Here is a 19588-nt window from a genome sequence, read left to right as displayed (position 1 = left end):
AACTGCATGATTAGTAAAGACTGAGCAAAGTCCATAGCCTCTTTAGGATTGTCAAAGAACTTTGGCTGATTTCCATCCTGAAAAATCTTCAGTACCGCAGGATACCTGAATGTTGCCTTATGTCTTTTTTTCTAACAACCGTTCTTTCACAGAATTAAATTTGCGTCGTTGAAACATAATTTCTTGACTCAAATCTTGATAGAAGAAAACAGGATTATTCTGTAGCATCAAAGGAGATCTATTTTGCTGGGCATTTCTAATAGCCGTACGTAAAATTGTCTCTCTGTCACAATAGTTTAAACAATGGATCAGAACAGGTCTTGGATTCTGTCCTGAAAAAGATTTTCTTCTTAAAACTCTATGAGCACGTTCCAGTATTAAACCTTCAGGGAATTTATCCTGTCCTAATACTCGTGGAATCCATTCAGTAAAAAATTTTCTTGGATCTGGTCCTTCTATGCCTTCTGGCAAACCAACAATTTTCACGTTGTTCCATCTAGATTGATTCTCCAAATAATCAACCTTTTTTGCTAAATTTTTATTTTGGATCTGCAATGTTTCAATTATTCTATTTTCATCTTGCAGTTGATCCTGTGCACCGACTAAACCTTGATCACACATTTCAAATCTTTCAATGGTTTCAAGCTTAAAAGCTCCATTAATGGCTTCCGCCATTGCATTAATCTTGGAAATAAGCAGGTTCACAAAATTAGCTAAGTGACTCGATACAGAATATATCTTATCTTCAAGATCCTTAACAGACATTTCAACAGAAGTAGATTCAGGCATAATGGGGTCTTGCTGTTCCTTAAAGACCACGGGATCTTCTGTCCCTTCCCTTAATTTAGTATCTTTTCTAGCAGTTTGACTTTGTATAAAAATCCCTCTCAAAGTCCCCCCAGCAATGCCAGGAGACTGAAGATCAGGGTTATCTTTAAGCCAAATCTCTTTAATCATCTTCACTGAATTGATGTCTGGAAAAAACGTTGTAATTGAAGATGCATTTTGCAGCGCCACCACTGTAGCAATCGAATGACAGCTCTTTAACTCTCCAGCTGGTGGCGCCCCAGCTGATTCAACTGTCAAAGTTTCAGTAACAGCACTCACAGTGGCCATTGTGTGAAATACTGGCACCCGTCCAGCTCTTTGGTCTGAAAGCTGTTGAATGCGACCTTCAGAGAGCCTCACCGGCTTAAAACGGAGTTTCAATGCCGAACTCTGCACGTCTTCATCTGGATCCATTCTACGCTGAGTCCTGGCTTCTTGTAAACAAGTAGGCTCAGATAATTTCGGAAAATGTAGTTTTTTAACAGTCTGTTGATGTTTTCTTTTATCTTTTTTTTGCATATAAACCATTAGGTATTAATCCAGCACCTCTTATTATTTCTGAACTTTTAAAAGAACTTTAATGGGCACTTAAAGACAAAACAATAAATCAGAGTCAGGAGAGGTCTGGAAGGCACGTCTGTTCCCTACGCCATCTTGCCACGTCCCCCTGCATGGATTAAGTTAATGAACTTACAGATATTGTCCGTTGTTCGTCTTTTCTTAATAAATCCAGTTTGATCTAGTTTTACTATTTTTGGTACACAGTCGGCCAATCTGTTTGCTTATAGTTTAGCTATTATCTTATAATCTGAGTTAGGTAGAGATATTGGTCTATACGATGCTGGTGTTAGTGGATTTTCCCCCATCTTTGGTATTACTGTAATTATTGCTGTTTTGCATGAATCTGGCATGTTTTGTGTTTCTTCAATCTGGTTCATTATTTCCAGGAGAGGAGGAATTAATAAGTCTTTAAATGTTTTATAGAATTCTATTGGGAGTCCGTCCTCTCCCGGCGTTTTATTGTTCGGTAGTTTTTTTTAATATATCCTGTATTTCCTCTATTTCAAATGATTTTATCAATTTGTTTTGCTCCTCTTCTTGCAATTTCGGTAGTTCAATTTTAGCTAGAAACTCATCTATTTTGTCTTCTTTCCCTTCGTTCTCAGTTCGATATAATCGCTCGTAGAATTCCTTGAAGTTTTCATTGATCTCCGTTGGGTTATATGTAATTTGTTCATCCTTTTTCCTTGATGCCAATACTGTTCTTTTAGTTTGTTCTGTTTTAAGCTGCCAAGCTAGTATTTTGTGCGTTTTTTCTCCTAGCTCATAATACTTCTGCTTTGTCTTCATTATGTTCTTCTCCATCTTGTATGTTTGTAGTGTTTTGTATTTTATTTTTTTGTCCACCAATTCTCTTCTTTTTGTTGTATCTCACGCCCTTCAATCTTGAAGTTCTGCCCTCTTGTCCTAGACTCTTCCACCTTGGGAAACACCCTTCCTTCAGCTACTCCAGCTATGCCTTTCAGCATTCAAAATGTTCAGGATAGAGGTTTTAATTGAATTATGGAATAATATTGATAATAAAATAGGTATGAAAGGTTTAATATCTTGAAAAATGCCCCTCTGTCAAAATAGACATTCTGTTTTCAATGGATAATCAATTTTGGAAAAACTTGGATGTGGATGGGTATTAAAAAGATAGAGGATGGTTTTGAGAATGGGAAATTAGTAACATTTGAATGAATGAAGAATAAATTTAATGTGCCTAACAATACATTTTTTTTTGTTACTATCAAGTCACCTTTTTGTCTGGTAAAATCGGTCTGAGTTTGACATTACCTATTCAAAGCGAATTGGAATTACTGATTTGTAATAGTAATATAAATAAATTTATTTCCGTAATGTATAATTTACTTCAAAGGAAAGCCCCAAAAATTGGGGTGCATAAATCGAGATTAAGATGGGAAGTAGATCTAAATAAACAAATAAATGAGAAAGAGTGAATGGAACTATGTAGGAATAATATGACCAAAATTATAAATGTTAGATATAGGTTAATTTTTAATATAATTTTTTGCATCAGTTATATTTGACTCCACAAAAATCAAATAGATTAAATCCTGCTATATTGGATTTATGTTTTAGGTGTGGACATGAGATTGGAACTTTTTTGCATTCTACTTGGCAATGTTCTAAAGTCAGACATTTTTGGTTGGAAGTCAGTAACTTTTTGAAACGGATAATGTGGGTCAAGTTCCCACAACATCTGATGTTATTCTTATTGAGTAATATTAAGGATATAAGACCCAAATTAAAATTAACTATATATCAAATTGAGTTTGTACAAATTGCTTTAACAGTTTCTAGGAAATGTATAGCAATATCATGGAAGTCAGATGGATTTAGGAATGGAAAGATGGCACGCAGAACTTCCGTACACCATTAGAGAAGATTACTTATAGTTTACAAAATAAATATTACTTCTTATGGAAAATATGGCACCAATATTTACAAAATGTGGGTTTGTACATTTGATAAACTCTCTGGAGACCTCACTTCTTGATAACCTCCAATATTAGACTTTATGATATAAATGCTTTATTCCCTTGGCCTTCTTTGGTCCATCTTTCTTCAATCTCATTTTTCTTACTTTTTTTTCTTTTTAAGTGTTTTTGGTGGGAGGAAAGGGAGGTCGGATGGGGGGAAGGGATTTTTTTCTCTTTTCAAAATATATACCACATGTATAACCTTCTGAAATAATTTTTGCATTTAAAGAAATATAATTAATATTGCAGTTTAAAATTTATATATAATTTTTTTTTTAATTTGAAATGTTTCAATGAGAACCCCCCTCAATCTCTGAAATTCCAATGAGTACAGGCCAAGAGCCATCAAACACTCCTCATATGATAACCCCTTTATTCCCAGAACTTTCTTTGAATCCTCTCCAACATCAGCACACCTTTGTTTAAATGAAGAGCCCAAAACTGCTTACAATTCTCCAGGTGAGGTCTCATCAGTGCCTTATAAAGCCTCAACATCACATCTCTTCTCTTACACTCTGTTCCTCTTGAAATGAATCCCAGCATTGTATTCGCCTTCTTCACCACCGACTCAACCTGCAAGTTTACCTTCAGACGATCCTGCACGAGGACCAACACATCCCTCCCTCACTTTTGAAAGCCTCCCACTTGCCAGATGCACCTTTCCTTGCAAAAGAGGCTGTCAGAATCAACCTTTGCAAATTCTTGTCTAATGCCATCAAAATGAGCCTTTCCCAGTTCAGGACTTTAACCTGGAGGCTAATCCTGCCATTGTTCACAATTACATTTTCATTCCGGATCAGGTATGTTGTCCAGATCTAGGACACTTCCCTGACTGGCAACACTCCCATGTCTTTCCTTTTGTGACTCCTCAGTGCCCAGGAGCTGGAGCTGGAAGATCATCAGAGCCGGTTACAGCAGCTGCTTCGCAGCCGGATGGAAGTCAAGGGTGAGGGAGCTCTTAATTAAATCACTCTGGTCTCGGCACTTGTAATTACCAGCAATCATCTGCTGGCTTTTCCTGCCAGGTTTTAATTAAATAATGGGCCGTTCATCATTTGCCTTGTCTCCAGGGATAATTGGTCACCAGGTGAGACAGTTCAGGTGTAATCAGCATTCTAACAGATCCTTTCACTGGCCCATACACACGTCCTTCCTTCCAGCCCCACACATACAGGCTGCAGTGCATATGGACTACACAATGCACCGCAGTTACTGACCCAGACCATCGAACCCTTAGAACAGAGATGAAGAGAAATTTCTTCAGCCAGAGGGTGGTGAATCTGTGCAATTTGTTGCCACAGTGGTTGTGGATGCCGGGTCATTGGTATAGTTAAAGCAGATATTGATAGGGTCTTGATTAGTGAGGATGTCATAAGTCATAGGGAGAAGGAGGTTGAGAGGAAAAAAATACATCAGCCATGATTTGACTGGTGGAGCAGACTCGATGGGCTGAATGGCCCATACCTGCTCCAACATCTTACGTCTTTATAAACATACCTCTAGCACCAAGGACAGGGACCGCAGGCAAAGGTGATAATTGGAACTGGCAGGTTCCTCGGCAAGTCACGCAGACTCAGCAAGACATCACTGGTCCTTCTTGTCAGAGGACATACATGACACCACATACAACCCTGAGATTCCAGGCAGAATTGCCACTTATTGGTAATGCAAAAAAAAACATGTAAACAAATAAAGAAATGTAAACAAACATTTGTAATATAGAGAGAAAAAAAACAAAAGTGCAAAAGTAAGAGTCCTTAAATGAGTTTGTTGTTTGCGGAGTCTGATGGTGGAGGGGTAGCAGCTGTTCCTGAATCTGGTGGTGCGAGTCTTGTGGCACCTACACCTCTTTCCTGATGGTAGCAGTAAGTACACTAGGGTCTAATTCCTGGAATTCCCTCCTCACAATGGGAGCCCCTATGCCAGGGTTGCAGTGGTAGCTCACCCCACCTTCTCAAGCGCAACTTGGGATGGGCAGTAAATCACACACCTGAACATCATCGAACTTCCCAAAAACACAATTCTCTGCAGACCCTTCCCTGGAGGAACAGTGTCAGCCTGGGTTGGATTGAAGCTCATATAGTTCTGACTTCTCAATCTATGAATTGGTTAACAATTTGAACACATCCACAAAAACGAGGATTTGGGAAAAGGTCCATTCTCCCTGTTCATTTCATAACATGACAGGTCTGTAAACTAATTCCATCCACCTGTCTTGGCTCCATAATAGCCTGCTCCACCACTCAATATGATCATGGCTGATCGGGCTGTGGACTCGGGTCCACTTACCCACCTGTTTCTCATAACCCTTAATTCCTCAATTATGTAAGAATCTAACTGTGACATTGCCACCCCTCCCCTCCCATTAATCTTCCAGAATTAAGGCAGTGGAAGATCAATCTGAGTAACTGTTTAATCCCACTTCCATTTTGAAGAACTTGGGATGATGTCTCTCCAAACCCCACTTCCTCCTCGCAGGACTGACCTTTGATCCTGGAGAAACTCAGCAGATCAAACAGTGTACTTTATCAAGCAAACAGTCCTTGATGAAAGGCTCAAGCCCAAAATGTTGGTTATGTATCTTTATCTTTGTTACATAGTATTTGACCTGCTGAGTTTCTCCAGTGTTGCATTTTGACATCAATCACAACTTGCAGACATTCATCTTTTACTCCTGGAGATAAAAGCTAAGATTCTGGGAGCCTTGAAGTTATTGTCCAAGAGTTTTTGAGTGTGCTGAATGCCTGGATCTTATCGCTCCCTCAACAGACTTCCAGAAAACTGAGGAAGAAATCGCAGAGGAGCAGCGGATCCTAAGTGAGATCCTGGAAGTGATGGAACAGAGAGAGAAGTTGGTCTCTCTGTTGGAAGAGCAGCGGCGGCAGGAGAAGGAGGAGAATCAGGACCTGGAGAGCTGGATAGTGGCTAAAGGCTACAAGATCAACTGGTCCTGAGTCACGGGAATGACAGATGCTTCATCAATGGGAAACATCCACCTCAGAATTTCACCAGCAGAAGGTCACTTTAACCTAAATGGACATTGAGAGGGGACACCAATATTGAGACAGGGCCTCCATCTGGTTTATGGATTGTCTAATCCTCCTTACCTCTGAATCAATGGTCAGGAGACGTCACATTTCAGGAAGAGCGTCAAGCAGGTGTAGAGTTATTAGGATGGAAAGGGAACTCAACTCCCATGGAGAGATTGGGAAATGTTCACCCAAGAGCAGAAGAGGCCACCAAGAATTTTAACAGCGTGGTTGCCAAGAATTTGGATGGATAACTCAGGGGAAACTACTTCCAGAAGCAGCAGAGCTGGTGGGACACAGAGTGAAGGGGACTGGAGGAGAAGCGGTGGGGAGAGGAGGGAAATATTGTCCACTGTGTGCTGGGATGTGCTACCTGGTGGGGCAGTGGAAGCAGTTTCAACAGTGGAAAAAATGTCAACTTTACAGATTTGCAAGGGCTTCTTAAAGGGACTGGAGAGGATCATTTCCAGATCCACAGGAAGAGAATGGGATTTTAAAAATTTAAATTTAAATTTAGACATGCAGCTTGGTAACAGGACATCTTGGCCCATGAGTTCATGTCACCCAATTACACCCAAGTAACCTACACCCCTGGTATGCTTTGAAAGGTGGGAGGAAATTGGAGTCCCTGGAGGAAACCCACAAAACATGGGGAGAACGTACAAATTCCTTATAGACAGCACAGGATTCAAACCCTGGGATTCAAAGCACAGACCCTGGTGAAGGATGGTTGGACCAATGGAGTAGCACTCTCAGCAGCCATCATAGGCATGAAGGGCTGAATGGCCTTAAATTGCTCAGGGTGATTCTTAATCATCAGCAATATTAGTTTAATGTTACCCCTCTATCACACCTCCTGAGGTTCTAGAATCTTCTGATTGAGGTCTCCAATTTCATTAACTGCTGAATCTGTTTTGGGGTAAAGTACCTTGGTGTAAAGTTCCTTGGTGAGATGTGTGTGGGACGGGTTATGTTTGGGATAAAGTTTCCAGGTGAGATGTGTGTGTGACAGGTTATGTTTGGGGTAAAGTTCACAGGTGAGATGTGTGTGGGATGGGTTATGTTTGGGGTAAAGTTTCCAGGTGAGATGTGTGTGGGACGAGTTATGGTTGGGGTAAAGTTTCCAGGTGAGATGTGTGTGTGGCGGGTTATGTTTGGGATAAAGTTCCCAGGTGAGATGTGTGTGAGACGGGTTATGTTTGGGGTATTGGTTCTGGGTGAGATGTCTGTGGGATGGGTTATGTTTGGGGTATCACCCTGGGTGATATGTGCATGGGATGGGTTATGTTTGGGGTAAAGTTTCCAGGTGAGATGTGTGTGGAACGGGTTATGTTTGGGATAAAGTTCCCAGGTGAGATGTGTGTGTGAGACGGGTTATGTTTGGGGTATTGGTTCTGGGTGAGATGTCTGTGGGATGGGTTATGTTTGGGGTATCATCCTGGGTGATATGTGCATGGGATGGGTTATGTTTGGGGTAAAGTTCCCAGGTGAGATGTGTGTGGGACGGCTTATGTTTGGGGTAAAGTTCCTTGGTGAGATGTGTGTTGGACGGGTTATGTTTGGGGTAAAGTTCCCAGGTGAGATGTGTCTGGGACGGGTTATGTTTGGGATAAAATTTCCAGGTGAGATGTGTGTGGGACGGGTTATGTTAGGGGTAAAGTTTCCAGGTGAGATGTGTGTGGAACGGGTTATGTTTGGGATAAAGTTCCCAGGTGAGATGTGAGTGGGACGGGTTATGTTTGGGGTAAAGTTCCTTGCTGAGATGTGTGTGGGACGGGTTATGTTTGGGGTAAAGTTCCCAGGTGAGATGTGTCTGGGATGGGTTATGTTTGGGATAAAATTTCCAGGTGAGATGTGTGTGGGACGGGTTATGTTTGGGGTAAAGTTTCCAGGTGAGATGTGTGTGGAACGGGTTATGTTTGGGATAAAGTTCCCAGGTGAGATGTGTGTGAGATGGGTTATGTTTGGGGTATTGGTTCTGGGTGAGATGTCTGTGGGATGGGTTATGTTTGGGGTATCATCCCTGGGTGATATGTGTATGGGATGGGTTATGTTTGGGGTAAAGTTCCCAGGTGAGATGTGTGTGGGACGGGTTATGTTTGGGATAAAGTTCCCAGGTGAGATGTGTGTGGGACGGGTTATGTTTGGGGTATTGGTTCTGGGTGAGATGTCTGTGGGATGGGTTATGTTTGGGGTATCAGCCCTGAGTGATATGTGTATGGGATGGGTTATGTTTGGGGTAAAGTTCCCAGGTGAGATGAGTGTGGGATGGGTTATGTTTGGGGTAAAGTTCCTTGGTGAGATGTGTGTGGGACAGGTTATGTTTGGGGTAAAGTTCCTTGGTGAGATGTGTGTGTGACAGGTTATGTTTGGGGTAAAGTTCCCAGGTGAGATGTGTGTGGGACGGGTTATGTTTGGGGTAAAGTTCCCAGGTGAGATGTGTGTGGGACGGGTTATGTTTGGGATAAATTTCCAGGTGAGATGTGTGTGTGACAGGTTATGTTTGGGGTAAAGTTCCCAGGTGAGATGTGTGTGGGACGGGTTATGTTTGGGATAAAGTTTCCAGGTGAGATGTGTGTGGGACGGGTTATGTTTGGGGTAAAGTTCCCAGGTGTGATGTGTGTGGGACGGGTTATGTTTGGGATAAAGTTTCCAGGTGAGATGTGTGTGGGAGGGTTATGTTTGGGATAAAGTTTCCAGGTGAGATGTGTGTGGGACGGGTTATGTTTGGGGTATTGGTTCTGGGTGAGATGTCTGTGGGATGGGTTATGTTTGAGGTATCAGCCCTGGGTGATATGTGTGTGGGATGTGTTATGTTTGGGATAATGTTTCCAGGTGAGATGTGTGTGGGACGGGTTATGTTTTGGGTAAAGTTCCCAGGTGAGATGTGTGTGGGACGGGTTATGTTTGGGATAAAGTTTCCAGGTGAGATGTGTGTGGGACGGGTTAAGTTTCGGGTAAAGTTTCCAGGTGAGATGTGTGTGGAACGGGTTATGTTTGGGATAAAGTTCCCAGGTGAGATGTGTGTGAGATGGGTTATGTTTGGGGTATTGGTTCTGGGTGAGATGTCTGTGGGATGGGTTATGTTTGGGGTATCATCCCTGGGTGATATGTGTATGGGATGGGTTATGTTTGGTGTAAAGTTCCCAGGTGAGATGTGTGTGGGACGGGTTATGTTTGGGGTAAAGTTCCTTGCTGAGATGTGTGTGGGACGGGTTATGTTTGGGGTAAAGTTCCCAGGTGAGATGTGTCTGGGATGGGTTATGTTTGGGATAAAATTTCCAGGTGAGATGTGTGTGGGACGGGTTATGTTTGGGGTAAAGTTTCCAGGTGAGATGTGTGTGGAACGGGTTATGTTTGGGATAAAGTTCCCAGGTGAGATGTGTGTGAGACGGGTTATGTTTGGGGTATTGGTTCTGGGTGAGATGTCTGTGGGATGGGTTATGTTTGGGGTATCAGCCCTGAGTGATATGTGTATGGGATGGGTTATGTTTGGGGTAAAGTTCCCAGGTGAGATGAGTGTGGGACGGGTTATGTTTGGGGTAAAGTTCCTTGGTGAGATGTGTGTGGGACAGGTTATGTTTGGGGTAAAGTTCCTTGGTGAGATGTGTGTGTGACAGGTTATGTTTGGGGTAAAGTTCCCAGGTGAGATGTGTGTGGACGGGTTATGTTTGGGGTAAAGTTCCCAGGTGAGATGTGTGTGGGACGTGTTATGTTTGGGATAAATTTCCAGGTGAGATGTGTGTGTGACAGGTTATGTTTGGGGTAAAGTTCCCAGGTGAGATGTGTGTGGGACGGGTTATGTTTGGGATAAAGTTTCCAGGTGAGATGTGTGTGGGACGGGTTATGTTTGGGGTAAAGTTCCCAGGTGTGATGTGTGTGGGACGGGTTATGTTTGGGATAAAGTTTCCAGGTGAGATGTGTGTGGGACGGGTTATGTTTGGGGTAAAGTTCCCAGGTGTGATGTGTGTGGGACGGGTTATGTTTGGGGTATTGGTTCTGGGTGAGATGTCTGTGGGATTGGTTATGTTTGAGGTATCAGCCCTGGGTGATATGTGTGTGGGATGTGTTATGTTTGGGATAATGTTTCCAGGTGAGATGTGTGTGGGACGGGTTATGTTTGGGGTAAAGTTCCCAGGTGAGATGTGTGTGGGACGGGTTATGTTTGGGATAAAGTTTCCAGGTGAGATGTGTGTGGGACGGGTTATGTTTGGGATAAAGTTTCCAGGTGAGATGTGTGTGGGACGGGTTATGTTTGGGATAAAGTTTCCAGGTGAGATGTGTGTGAGACGGGTTATGTTTGGGGTATTGGTTCTGGGTGAGATGTGTGTGGGATAGGTTATGTTTGGGGTATCAGCCCTGGGTGATATGTGTATGGGATGGGTTATGTTTGGGGTAAAGTTCCCAGGTGAGATGTATGTGGAACAGGTTATGTTTGGGGTAAAGGTCCCAGTTGAGATGTATGTGGGACGGGTTATGTTTGGGGTATCAGTCCTGGGTGATTTGTGTGTGTGCAATGGGGTTGGTTTTTCTGCAAAATGTTTCAGAGAAAATATCACTGCTGGCTTCCTGCTCCATCTCGGCTTCTGTTCACGCTGCTGTGATTGTTGATATGTTTTTTTTTTCCCAGTGATTGGTTGCTGCAGTCCATGGGTTTGTTACAGGTGGTCAGTGCTTAGACAAATATTACTGATACAATAAACAAAGTTGTAAACTTGACAACAAAGATTGTCAAATAATGTTCCCACAGAGACAAATTCCACGAAGCTCACCCACACCCTACCCTCCCAACTGGTGATCCATGGGTTTGTCATGGGTGATCTGTGGATGAATGAAAGGTCAATAACCTCTGCCGTTCAACAAGAGGTACATTCATGTTCCACTGCAGACTCCATCACAGCCTCTGAGCTCCAGACAATGGCATCTTGTCCCATATCTGCATTCAGGGGCAGTAATTTGTAAACAAAAAAGTCTGCCATTATCGAAAGGAAATGATATTGAAGGGAGGGAAGATTTGATTGAGGTTTACAAAATTATGAGGGGTACAGACACAATAAATTCGAGTAGGCTCTTTCCACAGATTGGGAGAGATCAATAAGAGAGGACATGGCTTTAGGGTGAAAGGGAAAAGGTTTCAGGGCAATATTAGAGGGAAGTTTTTCACTCAGAGAATGGTGGGAGTGTGGTATGAGTTGCCATCTGACGTGGCAAATGTGGGGTCACTCTCAAGTTTTAAAAATAAATTGGATAGATATCGGGAGAGGTCTGGTCAATGGGACTAGCAGAAAGACATGTTATGCGCACGTGTTGACTGTCAGATCAGAGGTTTAACGAGGTTCTTGGGAAAAGACAATGCAGTGCAGTTAACAGAATATTACAGCACAGTACAGGCCCTTCGGCCCACAATGTGGTGCCAACTTATGTAAACAACCATCTAACCCTTCCTCACACCAATAAACCCCCCCCCCCCCATTTCTCTGGCATCCATATGCCTCTTGTGCCAGCCTCCATCACCACCGCCCAGCAATGCATTCCAGGCCATTAATTGGGTAACCAGGCGACACCTTCCAAAACCTTTGGGTCCTGACAAAGGCAATGGTGACCATTCCTACACTCCATGGATGGTGCTCGACCTGCTAAGTTCCTGTGTCCAACACTTTTCCTTTCCATCTTCAAACCGCTGGACACATAGTGAAATGAGAACACCGGCAGATGCTGGGATCAAGTGCAATACTCAAAATCGCCGAAGAAACTCGGCAGGTCACGCAGCATCGATCGGAAGTAAAGCGAAGGTGCTCAATTTGTGCTGAACGTTTGAAATGTTTATTCGCAGCACAGGAGAAGTCGATTCCGGCCATTTAAATCCGTGCTGAACATTTACACCCAAATTAACCTGCAACCTAAGTTTTGAACAGTGAGAGGAAACTGGAGCACCCGGGGAAAACGTCCGAACTCCTCACAGGCAGTGAGAGACTCGAGCCCCTGACGCTGGTCCAGTGTTCCGTTGATTCTGGTGCCATCTGCAAATATGTGGACGACACATACCCAGGAAGACGCGTTCATGGCAACACACAGACTCAGCAGGACATGCCGCATCCACAGGAGGTAAACGGTCAGCAACATTTCAGTTCTGGGCCCTTCGTCGGAGAGAGTCCAAAAATAAACGTTGCCTGAATAAAGGTGGGTGAACCTTCAACGTGGTCCCTGCCCCTGTTTCTGAGTGCGCTGCCCTCCTCTCTGCCCCCAGCGCCCTGGGCACCCAACCCTCCATCTGCACAGAGGGGGAGGGGGCAGGGGCTGGGACTGACACTGGGTGGGCACTCTCCCCTCTGTGGGAACCCTCCCCCATATAGGGTGGGGCAGGAGGGGGCGGGCACCCTCTCTGCCCCCACTCACCCACAGGCACCTAGCCCCGAGTGGGAGCAATCGTCCACACAGGGCGCGGCTGAGGGTGCTGGGTCCAGGTCCGGGGCGGGGCAGGAGGGTGCGCGGAGCGGGCCGGGGGCTGACACTGGGTGAGAACCCTCCTCTGCTTCCAGCACTGGAATTCGGAACTGGCTGCGAATTCCGTTTCCGTCCACAGATTGTGCGCTAACCGTGCCGTGTCCCAGCGCTGCGTCCGGCGGCGGGGTGCGGGATCCAGCGCTCACCATGGCCACTTCCCCACAGAAGTCCCCCTCCACTCCCAAGTCCCCCGGCCCCAAGTCCCCCTCCTCCAGAAAGGACGAGTCTTTCCTGGGCAAACTCGGCGGAACTTTAGCCAGAAGGAAAAAGGCCAAAGAAGGTAATTGAGTTTTAAAAAAAAGTTTGAAACGAGAAACGGCCCGTGTGCTCGCATTGATAAGGAACAAAAAAACTTTTCAAAACTTTGGTAAAGTTTACCAAAGTTTCTAACTTCAAGTTAAACGGTGTGAGGACGGCCTCAGAGTGCAGAGGGTGAATTCTCAGTGCTGTGGTTTGTGGCAATGTGGGGCTGTGTCTGGGAGTAGTAAAACACAGAGACATGTTGGAGTCGATCCTGCAGCCTCCAGATATTTAACAGTCGTTTCGGTCCTGAGCCCTTCTTCAAGGTATGAGTAAAGGACAGAGATGGAGACAAGTGTTGCTAGAGAAGGACACTCGTACCTGAGGAAGGTATGTCTTTATGGACGAGGCCGGCCGAGTTCTTACAGCGTTTCTGTATCTTTACTACAATCACAGCGTCTGCACACGTTCGCCTTTCACTGTGACTGGGTGTAGTCAGGAATGTTTTTCCGGTTCTGTGTCATTCGCTGGGTTGAAACTCGTACTGTGGTTACAGTGCAGACGTTGCGAATTGTCTGCTTTGTCGCGGATCAAACGAAGCGGGGCCACAGCGGGCGGGTGGGGCTGATTTGTGTGAGCGCGATCACTGAGGGTTGACAGCGTGGTAAATGAACCGAGCCCCTGCAGAGTTCAGCGTGAAGGGGAGGCGAGCGAACAGCCCTGGTACTCCATGGACCTGGTGGAGGGCTCTCTCCTGACGTTGAAATAACTCAGTTGGCGGGTTTTAGTGTTCACTGAGGTTAAAGGTATTGATCAGGTTATATCTACTACAGTGAGATGGATCTTCTGCCAGCAGGTTATCTCTTACACACAGCTGTGTAAAGAATACAATTTACAGAAGGGAGGATTGCAAGGTAAAGGAGGGTCAATTAGTACCAAGCAAGGGCAGCGTGAGAGTACTGTTGGCACAAGATCTTGGAGCAGAAGTTGGCTGTCGAGTCTGCTCCACCATTCTCCTCATGAGCTGATCCATCCTTCCACTCTCTGACATTCTCCAGTAACCCTTGATGCCCTGTCCTGTTACCAGCCCAGAGGACCCCAAAACCCAGCAGGAATAGATATTCACCAAGACAAATGGTTACTTAAAAGTTGCTTTTAATTATCTTTAAACATGAAAACACAATCAAATTTTGACAATTTAACCCCTTTCTAATTCTAAGCGCACGTGTATGTAATGTATGTGTAAGTTCAGGAAAGTTCTTTGGTTCACAGTCCAATCTCACTTCTCATTCCTCCAAGTTCACTGGTTGCAGGCAATTCTTATATTGCGCACAGAATTTAACATTTATAAAGTTCACCAGATTTTGGTGCTTTGAAGGTAAATGGTTACCGCTCAGGAAGCTTCTTGTTGGTTTTCAGAGAGAGATTTGTTGTACATTTACTTCCATCAGCCACTTCAGTGTCTTGCCGAAGAAACTTACCCTGTCAGGGTTCTCCAGATGATAACCTCTTTCTTTTAGGTCACCACAGAGTGCCTTTTTGTTTCTCCTATTTCAAGTGAAACATTAGACAGCCAGTCCTCTCCTCTTGCATGAACCACAAGGGCTTTGACCAGGCCATCTTCCAAATGGTGATTTCCACAGCTTGCCAACTTGTCCTGTTCCATTCCCAGCTGCGGTTGCTGGCTGTAACACTGTAGAAGTGATCTCTCTCTCTCTCTCTCTCTCTCTCTCTCTCTCTCTCTCTCTCTCTCTCTCTCTCTCTCACACACAGCCTGTTTGACTCTCTATGCTTGCAAAACCATATGATCCTCTTAGAACAGCAAGCTCCTCTCCAGATAGAATGCTACTCAGACACACTCTTTCATTTGTTGCCTTTTTGTAAACAACCGACTATTAGTGAAGTCTCTTGGGCACTCTCCAAAGCTCTTGCAAAGACTGTTGGCCCTGACATGTCTAACATGGGGTAGAGCTCCTGTATTTTAAATAAGATCTGTTTTAAAGTGTTTGTGTGTTCTACTCTAACAAATCTTTCCAAATTTATCTATATATTCTGTCACAGACCAAATACCTGTCAAACTCTGCCTTAAATACACCCAACGACCTCACCTTCACAGCCACCTGTGTCAACAAATTCCACAGACTCACAAATATCTGCTAAAGTAATTTCTCCATCTCTGTTTTAAACTGATGCCCTTTTATCCTGAAGTTCTGTTCTCTTGTCCTAGACTCCCCTACCATGGGAAATATCCTTGTCTCCTCTACTCTGTCCAGGCCTTTCAGTATTCAAAATGCCTCTGAGGCCCTCCCTCATCCTTCTGTACTCCCAATGAGTACAGTCCAAGAGCCGACATTCATTCCTCATATGCTAACCCTTTCATTTCTTGTATTATTCTAGTAAATCTTCTCTAAACCCTCTCCAACGCCAGCATGCCTTTTCTCAAATACAGCACCCAAAACTATTCCCAGTCCAAGTGAGGTCTCGCCAGTGCTTTATAGAGACTCAACATTACATCCCTGCCCTTGTCTGTTGTCCCTCTAGAAATGAACGGCAACATTGCATTCGCCTTATTCACCACCAACTCAACCTGGAGGGCAACTTTCAGGGTAAGCTGCACGAGGTCCCTTTGCACTTCATTTTTGTTGTGGGGTTCATTCAAGAGCCTGATGGCTGCATGGAAAAAGTTGTTTTTCAGCCTGGTGCCACATGTTTTCACACTCTTTAAACACATCTGGATTGTGAGGATGTCCTGGTTGGATTTAATGGCCTGTTTTGCTGCTGTACCTGCCATCCATGGGGTCTGACACACTGCCTTGGGTCCCCAAACTGTGCTTCTTGTGAGAGGTGTGGCATTGGCTCCAGAGAGTTTTGTTGGTGGATCCTGGTACAACAGGGGCATTCAAGAGACTCTTAGCCATGTGGCATTAAGAAAAATAGAGGGTTATGGGTGTGAGGTAGGGAAAAATTAGATGGTTGCAGAGTAGATTAATATAGGTCAGCACAACATTGTGGGCCAAAAAGCCTGTACTGTGCTGGAATGTTCTATGCGCTATTAAAAATGGAATGGCCATAAAACCAAACCCCTGGACAACTCACCAGGTTGAGCGGGGAAAGAGTGGTCAGTGTTTTGGGTGGAGACCTGCATCAGGAATGAGAGGGGGGATGGCATTTGTGGGAGAGGGAGTGGACTAGGATGGGGGGAAAGATGACAGAGAGACAGGTGGAACTGGGGTGGGGGGGGATGGTAGAGTCGGGATATGGGCAGGTGAGTGATAGGTGGATCCAGACAAGGGGTAAAACCAGGACAGAGCCAGGTTGCTGGAGGCCAAGTGGGAACACAAAGTCTCCTGGTGCGGAACTCTGGTCAGCGTAAGGAGGGTGGTAATGGGAACTATTTGGGGCAAGATGGAACCGGGGGGGGGGGGGGAATGTGGTGTTGAAATATGTAGGTGGTGGGGGGGCGTGTTGGTGAATGGATCCAGGAGGGGAAGGGTGACTGGAGGGACGGGAATGGGGACAAAAGCTGAAGAAAAGGTGTTCCTGGAGGAGAGAGTGAGAGAGTGAGAGAGTGAGAGAGTGAGAGAGTGAGAGAGTGAGAGGGGGAGTGGGGGGGAAATTGGAACACATGATGTGAAAGGTCAAGGTCCCAGTGGGAGACCGCCTGCTGGAGATGTCTAGCATTCTTGTCTGGATCTGCTCCCAAGTTTGTTGAGCAAAGACTGAAAAAAAAAGAGTGGAAGGGTGTTTGGAGCATTGTGAGCAGTTTGGGCTCCTCATTTAAGAAAGGATGTGCTGACGTTGGGGAAAGTTCAGAGGAGGTTCACAAGGAGGATTCTGAGAATGAAAGGGGTTATCATATGAGGACTGTTTTGACAGCTCTTGGCCTGTATTTGTGGAAATTTAGAATGAAGGGGGATCTCAATGAAACATTTTGAATGTTGAAAGCCATGGGCAGAGTAGATGTAGGAAGGTTGTTTCCCCAAGATGGGAGAGTCGAGGACAAGCGAGCACAACAAGATTGAAGGGTGTTCTCAGAGCAGAGATGCAGAGGAATTTCTTCAGCCAGAGTATGGCAAATCTGTGGAATTTGTTGCCACAGGAGGTTGTGGAGGCCAGGTCATTGGGTGTATTTAAGGCAGAGATTGATGGGTTCTTGATGAACCAGGGTACCAAAGGTTATGGGGAGAAGGCCGGGCAGTGGGACAGAGTGGCGAAGTGGATCAGCTCATGATTAAATGGTTGGACAGACTCGATGGGCTGAATGGCCGATATATGCTCCTATGTTGTATGGTCTTATGGTGTTTACGCCTCTATGGATTCCACATGACAACAATGATTGCTTAATACTTCAAAAGGCATTTCACAGGAAGTGAAAGTTTTGGATAATACAATCTTAAACATTGCTGGAGAAATGTGGGACTTCTTACTGAACTAACTCTGCTTTTAAACTCCTGAGTTATTAAATGGGAAGGTTTGATGATGTTGATTTAAATAAGATTATGTCTGACCTCATTTCCATTATGACACATTGTGTGACAAATATGTGAATGGAGTTAAGTTGGGTGTGTTCAGCTTTCCCATGGCAGGATGGCTTTTTTAAAAAATGGATGTGTTCATTGTCATGTGTTCTGAGATGCCGTGAATAACTTTGTTTTGGGTGCAATCCAGGCAAATCTACCTACCTTTGAATACCACAGGTGGTGCACAATAAAACTGTGCAGTGTGTCATGGTGCAGAGAAAAAGTTCCTTTAAAACCAGTTTGAAGGCATTCCTCCTGAGAGTGGTCGGATGACGGTGGGGAGGATACAGTCCTTGAATCTGGTGGTATGTGTTTTTAGACATATCCTTTGTCTGATGGGAGAAGGGAATGTGACTGGGATGGGATGTGTCTTCCAATATGTCGGCTGCTTTCCCAGAACTGGGCAAGAGATGAGGTGACTTCTAACCTGGGACGACTAGCAACAGCTACAACATGACATTGGGACCCATTAAGAACACCTACAGTGTCTCCAGAAAGCAGCCTCTATTCTCAAGGACCCTCACCCCTCCGACCCCCACCCCCCCCCCCCAGGACATGCCCCCTTCTCACTGCTACCATCGAGATGGAGGTACAGGAGCCTGAAGACGAACACCCAATGGTACAGAAACAGCTTCTTCCCCTCTGCCATCAGATTTCTGGCCGGACAATGAACCACAGACATAACCTCACTTTTTTCTGTTTTTTAAACTAATTATTTATTTTTAAATCCTGTACGTACAGAACCGCAATTTAAAGCACCTGCAATGCACAACAAATTTTGTGATGCATGTTTGCGGCGACAAACTCAATTCTGGTTGTTTTTGAGTGCAGTGTCCTGGTCAGGAGATCCATCTGCTGAGAATTGTCGCTGATCAAGGCTGTGATTTCCCGGGTTTAGCAAATTTTCGAAACTTAGCGGTGGTGTGTTTTGTTCCATCTGTGCTGGTGATAAATGGCAGTGACGCAAATTGCATTTGCCTTAGATGCACATTTGTCTCTGGGATGCTGTGACAAAGGATGCTGAGAGTTTACTGTCATATGCTTGAGTACAATGTACAGATAGACCGAAATTCTTTCTTGCTGCAGCTGCGCTCACAAGCAATAGGTATAAAACTATCACAGGAAGGAAAAAGTAATAAATCTAAAAGGAAAGAAAAATATTCACAGTGCAAAATGTTTCAATAGTGCAGAGAGGTGTTTTGGTGGTCACTGGTGAGGCATCTATCCATTTTGGGCTCCTCATTTAAGAAAGGATGTGCTGGTGTTGGAGAGGGTACAGAGAAGATTCACAAGAATGATTCCTGGAATGAAGGGATTAGTATATGAGGAATGTTTGACAGCTCTTGGATTGGACTCCTTGGAGCTCAGAGTGAGGGCCTCATTGAAGTATTTTGATCATTGAAAGGCCTGGTCAAAGTAGACTTGGCAAAGTTGTTTCCCATAGTGGGAGAGTCTAGGACAAGAAGGCACAATTTCAGGATTGAGGGGCGCCTGTTTAAAACAGATGCGGAAGAATTCGCAACCACACGCGGTTGTAGAGGTCTAGTCGTTGGGTGTATTTAAGGCAGAGATTGATAAGTATCTGAATAGTCAGGTTATGGGGAGAAGGCAGGGGAGTAGGGCTGAGTGGGAGGATGCTGTGTGATCTGCTCAGTTTCTCCAGCACATTTATGTCGTGCACTTGTGTCACCCCAGCGCCCGCACACTTTCCTGTTTAACTCTATTTTTTGCAGAAGTTGTTCCATGTATGGGGTTTCACTCTTGCATTGAGCTGCCCTGCCAAAGTCGTGAATGGTGACCAACATTCAGCCAAGCATCCAACAGCCACGTGAATGAAAACCGTGTCATCATGAGGGGTGGGGGCACTTGCGGTGAGAAGTCCATTTGCTGGCAGATCGTTTGCTCAACTCCTGGGTGTATT

The 19588-nt window shown here is 44.7% G+C and overlaps 2 protein-coding genes across 9 annotated transcripts in view; both read left to right on the top strand.

The window, feature by feature from the left end:
- The window catches only part of LOC138745937 (F-actin-monooxygenase MICAL2-like), a 156923-nt gene extending 145800 nt beyond the window's left edge, over nucleotides 1-11123 (top strand). For all 8 annotated transcript variants that reach the window (XM_069903490.1, XM_069903491.1, XM_069903496.1 and 5 more), the window contains 2 exons: nucleotides 4247-4320; nucleotides 6144-11123. In XM_069903490.1, the coding sequence (XP_069759591.1) occupies nucleotides 4247-4320; nucleotides 6144-6328 (259 nt within the window). In that variant the 3' untranslated portion in view covers nucleotides 6329-11123. The remainder of the gene's footprint in view (nucleotides 1-4246; nucleotides 4321-6143) is intronic.
- Nucleotides 11124-12827: 1704 nt separating this feature from the next.
- The window catches only part of LOC138745931 (alpha-parvin), a 53909-nt gene continuing 47148 nt past the window's right edge, over nucleotides 12828-19588 (top strand). The window contains exon 1 of the mRNA XM_069903479.1: nucleotides 12828-13187. Within this exon, the coding sequence (XP_069759580.1) occupies nucleotides 13055-13187 (133 nt within the window). The 5' untranslated portion in view covers nucleotides 12828-13054. The remainder of the gene's footprint in view (nucleotides 13188-19588) is intronic.

The sequence above is a fragment of the Narcine bancroftii genome, chromosome 1 (assembly GCF_036971445.1).
Source record: "Narcine bancroftii isolate sNarBan1 chromosome 1, sNarBan1.hap1, whole genome shotgun sequence".
Taxonomy (NCBI): domain Eukaryota; kingdom Metazoa; phylum Chordata; class Chondrichthyes; order Torpediniformes; family Narcinidae; genus Narcine; species Narcine bancroftii.
The sequence above is the reverse complement of the archived record's forward strand: the minus strand, read 5'-3'. Positions and strand labels throughout refer to the sequence as shown.